Below are 14,279 nucleotides of genomic sequence, written 5' to 3'. Positions count from 1 at the left end.
TATTACATTCTTTGCAAGCTCTTGCGGGGCCACATAAAATGAAGTTGCGGGCCGGATGTGGCCCCCGGGCCTTGAGTTTGACACCCCTGCCCTAAGGTGATCATTATTTCATATATTGTTTTTTCTTGATGATTTTTTTTGAAAACTAAGTAATACAGCTTAAGTTAAAATACTATTAGAAGCATTTCTTATCTTTCATTTATTAATACATTTAAACTACTGAAAAACCTTTGATTTTAGAAGCACATTTATTTAACATTAATGCTCTTATTGTTTAATCATTCCTTGTTTGTCTTGGCCCATGGAAGACGCCATACATTATGTTTACATAGTTCATGAACAGGAAATAATATGACAAGTATGCTCTGTAAAGTTTCTCGGATCATAGGGAGGGTTTTGTGTTGAATGTCTTAAAGAAGGGATCCCACTGAAACCAGCAGAACACTGTGCATTTGATGCGGTCTGTCTGAGGTTGGGCTGCCCTTAACCACAGATCTTATTTCAGATTACTAAGGCACAGACATGATAGTCTATTATAAAGGAGGACAGACGAATACTTGACCCTCTTTTCAGCAATTATGGTAATGGTTGCCTAACACAACTATTTTGTAACGAAGGGAAAACAAAACGCTAGAATTTCTTTCATCTCCGTGTCCTGCTTCAGCTTCTTATCCCTGCCAATAGAACTCTAATATGCCAAAATGTGTTTAGGCACCCACCCGTATAACAGATACATGCAAATGAAATGGGCCCAGGCACACACGCTTGCTGGCGTCTGCACACACGTACACAAACAAAGTTTAATTCAGGAACATACCCCTCAATGTGTTTCATTAGGGAAAAAAAAAGGCTTTCAGTGGTCCAATCATAAAAGAACGCAGCCAAGCTATGAACATTGCTAATTAAAGTCTGCTCAAAGAAAGCCTTGTTTTCCACCCACCATCTCCATCCAAACCCATGTCTGTGTGTACGTCCCTCTACATGGCGGAGGCTGCTTTAAATTTCACTTGGACTAAAGTCTCACCAATAAAACATGCTGATATTTCTTCCAGCTAACAAGCTTTCCCTTCAGATATGATTACATTATCTGAATTGCTCAAAGGGTAATGTTTGATTGCTGGTAGCGGTGGCTAAGCATACGCAATATCATGGCAGTCTGTTACATAATACATGAATCTAATGATTGTGGCCTGCTTCTTCTGACTTCAATTGTCTAAAAACAATTCATTATAAGGTTAACAGCCAGCTTTGACAAACAACTGCTGATAATTAATGCCAACTCTTTAAATGCTGATGATCTAATCATTACTTGCCAATGTAGGGGATTCTGTTATCACCCTACGCACATATTCTCATATGCTACCTATCCACCCACTGGTGTACTCTGAGATATTTCCACCTCGGCTTCTTTCCCCTCCATCCCCTCGTTTGCACGTCTCTGAGTCACAAACATCGTTTCATCTACTTTTCTTTCTTGGTTTTATTGAGCTGCTCCTTCTCACTCCTGTTTTCCACGGAATCGGCACACACATCATTTGTCAGGGAGACAAAGATGAGGGAGGAATTCAACGCTTTTTTAAAAACGTTTGGTTGGCTCCCTGTGGTGTTGGTCTTGATATCGTTCCCCTCAGCGTTTGATGTGTGCCACGAGGCTGGTTCACCACAGTGTGACACACAAATGATGGAACTGTATTCAAATTCATCTTGAGTTGAGCTGACAAGTGCATGGAAGCCAACACACTATTAGAAACTGTAGCATTGAGTACACCACTGAAAAGGGGAGGTCTCAGCAAGTGTTACCACAGACCGTTTTTCACTTTCCATTCGCTTTCGGTTTGGTGGGATGAGATAATAATGTGATTTGGAAGAAACTGATCTGGGTAATTCAATAGCTGTCACATTGGTTAGATGTGGTAACAACCAATTAAACACACCGGCACATATGAATGGGAACCGTACAGCATGACGCTTCAGATACTATACTACCGAATTTCAAGGTGAACTGAAGCATTCAATCTGTTTATTATTAGGCTACAATCCAGATATTATAGTAACATATATATATATATATATATATCAGATATCTACACAAACTTGACAAGAGTCACGTTGCATCACATGACATTGTAACCCAATTATGATTTTCAACTAAATATCCTCACAAAACTCCACAAAAGACTCTTGGACATAGAAAACCCGATAAACCTGATAAACCCATGTGGAGCCAGGACCCTAACCCCCTGCATGGGTACACTCAGTTTTGGCCTGTAAGAGTCCATGGCTCACTGCATGAGTAGCTAAATGGTGAATAAAAGGAGTAAATAGGAGAGTGTGCAAGTATTCATCTCTTTGCAATCTGCAGTAAATATGCTATCATTAAAGTGAATCTGTCTGAATAGCTGATGCGAGTCCATGGTTATGTGCCAGCCATGGTTCTGAACTGAGGCTTTTTGAGGCCTGGCCTGAGAAAGGTGGACACCCCTCCGGTATTATGTTTATGGCCTTGAACCACGCGCACGCATAAGGCACCCTACTTTCCCCCCATCAACCCACAATTGAGCACGGCGTCGAGATTCCAATCAGGGTTGTGCCAGCAGACTGAGAGGATTATTTATGCTGGAAAAGAGCAGGGAGAGAGATGTGCGCGGGTTTATTGCTTTTCTATATTTGGGAGAATCAAAGGTCTATCTGAAAGGTTATAGAAAGTAAACAATTGTCTAGTTTAAGAGAAATATTTTCAGTTGAGGCTTGGGTTTAAGTTACTTGGATTAGGTTTAGGTGAAGATAAAATTCGACCGATGAAGTGACATGGGTTAGACCAGTGTTGGCGATCAATCTGAATGAGTCAATTTGCATCATCCAGCCTGGCTTCCCAACCCTTGATATCAACCTGATTTGAATCCTGTTTGCATGCTTTTTATGTTTTGTAATTGTAATATTACTGATGATAATTGAATCCAATGTTATGAAGGTTTAAACAACATTTAAGGGAGTATAAACGTGTCAAACGTGGACCTGTTTTCCAATGATTCACAAGGAATGCCTGAACATTGCATTCGTTACGTCCTTTGAAATTCAGGGAGAGTAAAGGTTCATCCCACATGCCTCCAGTCTTACAACTTCATGTCCTACGAAGGAGGGGGCTCCTGTAATGGGTATTTAGAAATGCATAAAATGCAGAACCTTCAGCTGGCTACTGTGATTCCTACTGAGCAGTAACATTTTGTTACGGTTAAGTGAAGGACAATTCTGTGGGGTCGGCCTGGCGAGAAAAAAATGCAAACTCAAAAACGAAAATGAGTGATGTTAAAATTGTGGCGGCGGTTGAAATGCTGAGGAGGCTTTTTGCACTGAAAACCATTTAATCCTGAAATCTTATTCAATCGTAAGCCAACAAAGCATGAGCATCCAAAGTGTTGAGATTTTTTTGGGAAAGCTGATCACTGTTTGATGTGTGGTTTAAAATGTGGAGGGAGAGGTTTGGTAAAGGATTGGACTTGTTGTGCAACATGATCGAAATAACTTTTCCCTGAGAACTCCCTTAGCTAATGTGGTTGTGCGTGTTACATTGCTTCATGTGTGTCTGTGTGTGTGCGCTTTTGTATTTAAAGACAGAATGGAAAAGGCTATGCACTGCTAGAATAGCAGGGAGCATAGCAAGTACTCAGAATTAGGCTTACTTTCTCACACACACACACACACAATCATGGCAAGGATGCCTTACCAAAACAATGACTGTCTCTGCCCTCTCAGTACTTTGGCCCGGCAGCATGCTCTTGGGAAGTTCTCAAACAACCCAACTTAACTGCAGCCAAGCCACATCAAATAAGCACACACACACACACACACACACACACACACACACACACACACACACACACACACACACACACACACACACACACACACACACACACACACACACACACACACACACACACACACACACACACACACACACACACACACACACACACACACACACACACACACACACACACACACACACACACACACACACACACACACACACACACACACACACACACACACACACACACACACACACACACACACACACACACACACACAGAGAAAGAGGGATAAGTGCTGTTAATATTCACACAAATATACAGGCTTCAAATTTGCGAAACACACACTGAATCAGCAGTACGAGTACACACACAACCAACTTTGCTGTTGAGAGAATGTGGGTGCACATACACACCAGATCAACTGTACAAATAGTCACACACTCAGACAGCCAGAGGCAGTCTCTTATGGCCGCTGAGTTAGCTCCTCTCCTACCACCATTACCACTATTGTAAATACCCTTCAATATGTATTTACACTGGGATTTCAAGACCCTGGAAAAAAAAAGTGAGGTAAAAAGAAAAAAAGGCTGGAAAAATGAAGGAATGTGTTTTAGGTCTGTGAGACAGCGGGAACCCTCGCTCTTTATTATCTTTCTGCTAGAGTTTGTCTTGGATTGTCTCCCTGAGGGATCAGATAGAACCCTGGTTCCCAAACTTTTTTCCTTGGAGACCACACACACCAAAAAAGAATGACAAATTATGCCCGAGACCTGTCCTGTCCTATGATAAACCCAAAGTTAGGTTGACTCTTGAGCTATGGATCCATTCATCATCCATCCATTTTCCACCTCCTATCTGGTGTCGGACGCAATGGAAGCAGTTCCAGCAGAGGGCCCCAAACGTCCCTTTCCTTCGCAACAACAATCAGCTCTGACTGGGGGATTCTGAGGCGCTCCCAATCCAGCGTGGAGATAGAAACCCCTCCACCTGATCCTGGGTCTGCCTCTTGGTCTTCTGTCTTCTCCCAGCTGGATGGGCCAGAAACATCTCCCTCGGGTGGCATCCTTACCAGGTGCCCGAACCACCTCAACCGGCTCCTTTCTACGTGAATGAGAAATGGCTCTACTCCGAGTCCCCCCCCCCCCCCCCGACTGAACTGAACTTCTCCCTTATATAAGGGAGATAGCAGCCACCCTCAGGAGAAACCCATTTCGGCTTGTGTACAACTCGCGGTCTTGGTCTTTCCTTCATGACCCATCCTTCACCACCATAGGTGAGGGTAGGAACAAAGAAATATAGATATATAGATATATATATTTTGTTACTGATGAGTAATCAGTGCTTATACATTTTTCAGACATGTTGTTTCATTTCTAAAATAGTTTTGCAAAAAAAAAATAATGAAGACAAACTGACCTCAGGAAATTAGTGTATGTCCCATTTAGAAAAAAATAAAGAATTGTTTTATCGACAGAGTTTTGTGTAAATGATGATGCTAAGACTTTAAGTTAACATGTGCAAATCTAATTAAGACAACCTTAAAGAAGACTTGGTGGTGAAGCCTTGCACACCACCTGTGATCTTCAGCGCCCCCTACAGGGGGACGCAGACCTCGGGTTGGGAACCAATGAGGTAAAGTAACAAGACTGTATTTGTGCCTTTTTTCTGTCTCTGTACTGTATGTCCTATTCTCCTCTTCTTTCTTCTCTCTGTCTTTTTCCAACTGATGCCAAACACATCTTTGTTTCATGTTAATGCTCATTGGCTTGTGCATGTTTACATGTGGTCTGTAGATTTCTTCTTCTTCTTCTTCTTCTTCTTCTTCTTCTTCTTCTTCTTCTTCTTCTTCTTCTTCTTCTTCTTCTTCTTCTGTCCTCTGATCTGAGAAATAACATGCTGTCTTTGATCAGCCCCATTCAGGACTTTGTGTACTGAATGCTGAATGAAATACATAAAACCTGTGATGTCGCCGTGATTTAAATGCTGCTGGGCTTTGGTTCTTGTGTCACCTGTAACCACGGCAACAAGCAGATACCGCTGGGAGGAAATGTCCTTCAACTGTGGGGGAATGTGGCGGTAAATCAGCAGCTGGCAGAGTGAAAAGAGCGTCTGGCGGTTATCTCAGCAAAAGAGCGCTGTTATATATTATCGGGTTGATCACCTAAAGTTATTAAGTGAGACATCAGTGTCACTTCAAAGAAATCCTTCTCTGAAAAGAAAGACATTTCTAAGAAAATGGCTTTTTACAACCGTTAATGTAGCTTGTTGAAGATGTATCAATGAATGTCTGTTTGCAAAAAGCTAAATAAATAAAAAGATGCAAATATATCTTCATTGATCGTTTGATGATGAATGACATGTGAAGGCTATAGAAAAGCCTTTTTTATTATAACAATTTGGGATGTAATAGATTTATTTTCTTCTCTCAAAATGTCCTTTTCAAGTAGTTTACATATTTAGCTAAGAAAGGCAAGTTTATTTATATAGCACCTTTCAACACAAGGCAATTCAGTATCAGTATAAGTGCTTTACAAAAATGAAAGACATTAAGAGCATTTAGAAACATATTATAAAATGATATCTAGAAACACTCATTTAAAAACAATGATATAAAATCCATCCATCCATCCATCTTCTCCCGCTTATCCGTGGTCGGGTCGCGGGGGTAGCAGTTCCAGCAGAGAGCCCCAAACTTTCTTTTCCCTGGCGACATCAACCAGCTCTGACTGGGGGATCCCAAGGCGCTCCCAGGCCAGCGAAGAGATATAATCCCTCCACCTGGTCCTAGGTCTACCCCTTGGTCTCTTCCCAGCTGGACGTGCCTGGAACACCTCCCTAGGGAGGCGCCCAGGTGGCATCCTAACTAGGTGCCCGAACCACCTCAACTGGCTTCTTTCGACGCGAAGGAGGAGCGGCTCAACTCCGAGTCCCTCCCTGATGACCGAACTTCTCACCTTATCTCTAAGGGAGACACCAGCCACCCGGCGGAGGAAACCCATCTCGGCCGCTTGTATCCGCGATCTCGTTCTTTCGGTCATGACCCATCCTTCATGACCATAGGTGAGGGTAGGAACGAAAATGGCCCGGTAGACAGAGAGCTTTGCCTTCCGGCTCAGCTCCCTTTTCGTCACAACGGTGCGGTAAAGCGACTGCAATACCGCTCCCGCTGCTCCGATTCTCCGGCCCATCTCACGCTCCATTGATCCCTCACTCGAGAACAGGACCCCGAGATACTTGAACTCCTTCACTTGGGGTAAAGACTCATTCCCTACTTGGAGTGGACAGTCCATCGGTTTCCTGCTGAGAACCATGGCCTCAGATTTGGAGGTGCTGATCCTCATCCCAGCCGCTTCACACTCGGTTGCGAACCGATCCAGTGAGTGCTGAAGGTCGCAGACCGATGAAGCCATCAGAACCACATCATCTGCAAAAAGCAGTGGTGCAATCCTTAGTCCACCGAACTGCAGACCCCCCCCCCCACGACTACGCCTCGAAATCCGATCCATGTATATTACAAACAGGATTGGTGACAAAGCGCAGCCCTGGCGGAGGCCAACCCTCACCGGAAATGGGTCCGACTTACTGCCGAGGACCCGGACACAGCTCTCGCTTTGGGAGTACAGAGATTGGATGGCCCTGAGTAGAGACCCCCTCACCCCATACTCCCGCAGCACCTCCCACAGTAACTCCCTGGGAACCCAGTCATACGCCTTCTCCAAGTCTACAAAACACATGTAGACCGGATAAGCGTACTCCCAGGCCCCCTCCAGGATCCTTGCAAGAGTAAAAAGCTGATCCGTCGTTCCACGACCAGGACGGAATCCGCATTGTTCCTCCTCAATCTGAGGTTCGACAATCGGCCTGACCCTCCTTTCGAGTACCTTGGAGTAAACTTTCCCGGGGAGGCTGAGTAGTGTGATGCCTCTGTAATTGGCACACACCCTCTGATCCCCCTTTTTGAAAAGGGGAACCACCACCCCGGTCTGCCACTCCTTCGGTACTGTTTCCGACTTCCACGCAACGTTGATGAGACGTGTCAACCATGACAGTCCCTCAACACCCAGAGCCTTCAGCATTTCCGGGCGGATCTCATCCACCCCCGGGGCTTTGCCACTGTGGAGTTGTTTGACGACCTCAGTGACCTCCCCCGGGAGATTGGCGTTGATCCCCCGTCATACTCCAGCTCTGCCTCTAACATAGAGGGCGGAGTTGTCGGGTTCAGGAGTTCCTCAAAGTGTTCCTTCCAACGTCCCAACACTCCATCAGTTGAGGTCAACAACGTCCCATCCTTACTGTACACAGCTTGGATGGTTCCCTGCTTCCCCCTCCTGAGGTGTCGGACAGTTTTCCAGAACAACTTTGGTGCCGCCCGAAAGTCCTTCTCCATGTCTTCTCCGAACTTCTCCCACACCCGCTGCTTTGCCTCGGCCACGGATGAGGCTGCTGCCCTTCGGGCCTGTCGGTACCTTGCAACTGCCTCGGGAGTCCCCCGGGATAACAAATCCCTGAAGGCCTCCTTCTTCAGTCGGACGGCTTCCCTGACCACCGGTGTCCACCAGGAGGTTCGAGGGTTACCGCCCCTTGAGGCACCTAGGACCTTGAGACCACAGCTCCCCGCCGCGGCTTCGGCAATAGAGGCTTTGAACATCGACCACTCTGGTTCAATGTCCCCAACCTCCACAGGAATGCCCGAAAAGCTCCGCCGGAGGTGTGAGTTGAAGGCCTCCTGAACTTGGGCCTCCTCCAGACGTTCCCAGTGCACCCGAACTACACGTTTGGGCTTACCAGGTCTATCCAGAAGCTTCCCCCGCCACTCGACCCAACTCACCACCAGATGGTGATCGGTTGACAACTCCGCCCCTCTCTTTACCCGAGTGTCCAAAACATACGGCCTCAGGTCCGATGATACGATAACGAAATCGATCATGGACCTTCTGCCTAGGGTGCTCTGGTACCACGTACACTTATGAGCATCCTTATGTTCGAACATGGTGTTTGTTATGGCCAATCCATGACTAGCACAGAAGTCCAGTAACAAACCACCACTCCGGTTCAGATCAGGGGGGCCGTTCCTCCCAATCACGCCCCTCCAAGTGTCTCCATCATTGCCCACATGTGCGTTGAAGTCTCCCAGCAAGACTAAGGAGTCCCCTTCAGGAGCCCCATACAGGACTCTTTCCAGGGTCTCCAAGAAGGCCGAATACTCTGAACTGCTGTTGGGTGCATAAGCACACACAACAGTCAGAGTTTTCCCCCCCATAACCCGCAGGCGTAGGGAGGCGACCCTCTTGTCCACTGGGGTAAACTCCAACAACGAAGCACCTAACCGGGGACTTGTGAGTATCCCCACACCCGCCCGGCGCCTCACACCCTGAGCAACTCCGGAGATTATATCATCTTCTCCGGAGATGATATAAAATGACATTTAAAAACACTCATTTAAAAGCAAAGATAATTAAAGTTAAGATAGTTTAAGATATGAATATATCAATTAAAAGCAGCGGCAAAAAGAAAAGTCTTCAGCCTGGATTTAAAAGTAGTGAGAGTTGCAGCGGACCTGCAGGTTTCTGGGAGTTTGTTCCAGATATTCGGAGCATAATAACTGAACGCTGCTTCTCCATGTTTAGTTCTGACTCTGGGGACAGACAGCTGACCAGTCCCTGAAGACCTGAGGGTTCTGGATGGTTCATCATTTAGCAGGAGGTCAGACTTTTATTTTGGGCCTAAACCATTCAATGCTTTATAAACCAGCAGCAGTATTTTGAAATCAATTATTTGACACACAGGAAGTCAGTGTAAAGACTTCAGAACAGGAGTGATGTGATCCACTTTCTTAGTGTTAGTGAGGACTCGAGCAGCAGCGTTCTGAATTAGCTGCAGCTTTCTAATGGATTTTTTAATGAGACCTGTAAAGACACCATTACAGTAGTCGAGTCTAATGAAGATAAAAGACAAGTTTTTCCAAATCCTGCTGTGACATTAGTCTTTTAATCCTAGATATGTTCTTTAGGCTGATTTAGTAACTGTTTTAATGTGACTGTTGAAGCTCAGGTCAGAGTCCATGACTACACCTAGATTTCTGGCTTCATCTGTTGTTTTGAACATTGCAGACTGAAGCTCAGCGCTAACTTTTATACGTTCTGCCTTGGCTCCAAAATTCATTACCTCAGTTTTATCTTTGTTTAATTGGAGAAAGTTCTGACACATCCAGTCATTGATTTGTTCAATGCACTTACTCAGTGTTTGAATTGGAGCATAGTCTCCTGGTGAGGGATCCGCATAGCTATGGTAACTTATTTTGTAGTTTTTCATGATCTGAGCCATGTAGATGTTAAAGAGAAGAGGCCCCAAGATGGAGCCTTGAGGAACCCCACATGTCATATTTGTCAACTCAGATGTGTATTACTATTTACCTATAGAAACAAAGTTGTTTCTGTCCTTTAGGTAGGATTCAAACCAATTTAGAACTGTTTCCGAAAGTCCCACCCAGTTTTCCAGTCGGTCTAGTAATATGCTGTGGTCAACAGTGTCAAACGCAGCACTGAGATCTAATAATACTAACACTGAAGTTCTGCCACTGTCTGTGTTTAAGTGGATGTCATTGAAGACCTTTACAAGAGCAGTCTCAGTGCTGTGGTTTGGACGAAAGCCTGACTGGAACACATCGAAACAGTTATTTAAATGCAAGAAATTACTCAACTGTTGAAAAACTACTTTTTCAATGATTTTACCTAGAAATGGGAGGTTTGATATGGGCCTGTAATTGTTCATTGCTGAAGCATCCCGATTATTCTGAGCAGTTTAATGAAAGAAAGGTATTTTTTATCTAATTGAACTGGCTTTGCAGGCCAACTTAAAAAAACGCTATATTTAACAGTATATCAAATAAACAACATTTACCATATGCCTGTGTGCTATGCCAGAAGAAAGGGTCTTTAAATGCATTTAACTGTGGAACTGAGAGATAAAGCTGAACTACAATATGGTTTTACAAATATCCCCTCTAAGACACACGCACACACACACACACTTAAAGTACGTCACCCTCATATGCGAACAATTACATGGCCTGCTCCTGTGAATAAATTAGTCTAATCAAGTTCTCTCTTCCCTGACATCCGTGCCTAAATCCCCTTACTCCATGAACAACGCACAGCATCCCCCAGCCTGCAACACACCCACAGTGCCCCATCCTCGCTTTATTCCGTCCTTCGTGTACAGTGTGCATCCAGCGTGAGTAGGAAAGTTAAGGTAAGAAAGTAAAGATGTTTTCTAAGCAAAACATTTCACGAGCACAAAACGCTGCACGAGTCGATAACATTTTCTGGTTGCAGTTGTGTTGCCCTACTTTTTGCAGGAAGCAACTGAGTGTGCACATATCATACGTGTGACCTTTTTAGTAAACCGGGTACTAAGCCGAGCGGAGGGGTTCTGAACCACCAGTGATTACCTGCTAACGCACATGCAGTAAAAATTGAGTTGCAGCAGTCCAAGTGGGACGAAATGAAAGCATGAATGATCATGCCCATCTGGAGGAACAATGAGCCTAAGATAAGCCATATTCCATGTGTAGGTAAGGAGAGGACCAGCAAAAGCCCCTGACTCTGGGTCAAGACTAAGAGAGTTAATGAATGAGAGAAACCCAATCCATTCATTCACTTTGTGGGAAACCAGACAATATTAAGCTGTACTGAAATGCAGAAAATTACTGGACATAGGATCATTATTTGATATTTTAGATTTAAGGTTATTGATACAACATTTAAAGGTTTAAAATGAATAATAATTTCATAGTTGAAGTCTGAGCGGATGGCAGGATAGGATCCTGAACAGACTGGAAGTGAATGTCAATAGGGTGAAGGAAGAGATAAAACAGATGGAATATCAAATGTCACATAGGTAAGCAACTTTTGTGTTATAAAATAAATACCATTTCGCTGTGACTTTCAGGTTAATCACTTTTATGAATGAAAATCAACGTGCTGTATGTGGCTTACTGTTTCCCAATGTCCATACTCTATCTGTTCATTCTATGCTCATCTTTAACACTTATTCTGCTGCCAAAATGGGTGGTAAAGTATATCAAGCACTCTTCTCTTCTCTCCTTGACTCCTCTTACTTTACATCCTGCAACGGCTATACTGGTTCTTGAATACATCCGCATGGCAACAGATGTCTCCCATTCTGGCACACTGGGTGCTCACAGTGCCAGGCTATACATTACATCTATAATGTAGCACATGTCCCACAAAGTGTCGGTCCCACTGTCACTGACATACTGTAAGGACCAAAGAGAGCTCAGGCTTAAACACACAGCATACACTTTCACACAGGCAGACAGACACACTTATAGTGTATTTCATTTGAGTCAAGTGACATATTCTCAAATGTAGCCTGATTAAGTTTCTCCATTTATGTTTGTTAAAGATCCAAGTAAACTGGGATGTCTTAAGGACACAAATGGTATACACACTCATACAATGCTCTGTTTAGATGACAAAGGCCTGTTGCTATGAAACACTGCGAGCATTGACAGTTCAAATGTGCAGCTGAAAGCACTATTTTCCTCAAGATAACACTTCATCACAACAAACGCTGCTTGTGAAAAGATAAACAAATCAATGCTCTCCAGAGTAATTCAAAGCAATAGTGTTGCTTTTAAAGGAAGACAGCTATTGGAAAATAGTCTCATGATAAATTGGATAATTGTTCCAAAGTGAGGCATTGTTAAACGTCTTGGACTGAGATAAAGAGAGAAAATCTCCATTTCAAGTTTCCATTCACAAAGCTAAAGTATTGATGCACTGATCATGCCGACTGTGCAGAGAGGGCTATGTTGTCAAGATAAGTATTGGTGACCATGGCTTTGGTTGCTGGGCAACTAAAATATACAGTGTAATTAACTTAGGCTATGTGCCCATTGTCAACTGACAGTGATTTGCAGTGCAGCTCAGATGTTGGGTTGGTTTTTTTGTTCGTCTCATACAGTGGTAACATTATTGTCTTTTATTGGCCTCAGCATAGTAAAGTATAAAAAGGAATTGCAAAAAGCACAAATGTGCAAATGAAATGGTAGCAGATTAGGAAACAGAGGCTTCGCAGTAAACGTTGATAAATCATACACTTTGGGGAAAAAGGCTAAGTAAAAAAAGAATCCTCTGGTGCTGTTATGTTGATTTAGCAAGTTTACGCAAGTTATCAACCATTAAGATAAAGATGTAGTGGTTTACAATGCTCTCTCAGAGTGGAGGAGAGAAATGTACAGGAAAGTAATCAGACAGGACTTACTTCTTGGGCTGATTCTCTCTTCGGTCAGCAGAGCCGAGACTCTGGAAATAAGAGGAGAAAAACAGACATTACAATCACCATCAATGTGGCTCTACATCCTACTTTCTTATAGAGGACATACTGCAAAACCATGGGGTGGGTGAGAGAGCATTTTATACAGTACATGTGCATACAATATGCATGAGATATATATAATGCCAACAATTCCGATTGTATTTTGTGGTTTGGCTATCCTGAAACCAAAATGTAATACCCTCAATCAAAACATCGGCACGTTTAACAACCTAAAACAATCACATTTCACCAACCCTAAAACAGGAATGTCCTACCTTCAACCTTAATTGGGTCATGACCTATAATAATATCTCCCTCTAATCTGGACATCTATCTTCAAGGCAACACCAATCACATGCTCAATGTCCCCCTGTGAGCGCTAAAATGTGGGTAATGGCTTTGTCTCTGGTGAAAAACAATCAGCTCCCCGGCTTCAACTACAATCACTATTCAGAGGATTTACTTTAGGCACGTTTTTAGACAATTGAATGTGAAATATAATCGTAAGAGAAGGCAAAAACAGCGAGTAGAGACAAATGTATAAGCCATTTCCTTCCCTGATGATGACGACAACTGAGAAACTGCAGGTGCTCAAATAATAACTTCCTGCCAACTCCGCTCAGCAGGGGCCGTTTGAATACATCCCTCTGGCTTATTAGGCACACATGCATACTCACAGAACACACAGAAACACCACTGTGCGCACACACACACACACACACACACACACACACACACACACACACACACACACACACACACACACACACACACACACACACACACACACACACACACACACACACACACACACACACACACACACACACACACACACACAACACACACACACAACACACACACACACACACACACACCACACACACACACACACACACACACCACACACACACACACACACACACACACACACACACACACCACACACACACACACACACACACACACACACACACACACACACACACACACACACACACACACACACACACAGTATCCCCCTGCTGTCTGCTTCTACAGGCTATAGCCTTCTACGCTGACACATGCTGAGACAGTAGCACACACATGAGACACACAGACCCTGGCCTTAGGCTGGAGACG

General features: G+C 44.0%; 1 protein-coding gene across 1 annotated transcript in view; it reads right to left on the bottom strand.

Annotated features, from left to right (window-relative positions):
* Positions 1-14,279, bottom strand: part of ankfn1b (ankyrin repeat and fibronectin type III domain containing 1b) — a 123,046-nt gene that overhangs the window by 45,780 nt on the left and 62,987 nt on the right. Inside the window, exon 4 of the mRNA XM_034107132.2 lies at positions 13,104-13,144. Within this exon, the coding sequence (XP_033963023.1) occupies positions 13,104-13,144 (41 nt within the window). The remainder of the gene's footprint in view (positions 1-13,103; positions 13,145-14,279) is intronic.

Source organism: Pseudochaenichthys georgianus, chromosome 19 (genome assembly GCF_902827115.2).
Source record: "Pseudochaenichthys georgianus chromosome 19, fPseGeo1.2, whole genome shotgun sequence".
Lineage (NCBI taxonomy): Eukaryota > Metazoa > Chordata > Actinopteri > Perciformes > Channichthyidae > Pseudochaenichthys > Pseudochaenichthys georgianus.
This window is presented reverse-complemented; position numbering and strand designations above follow the sequence as displayed.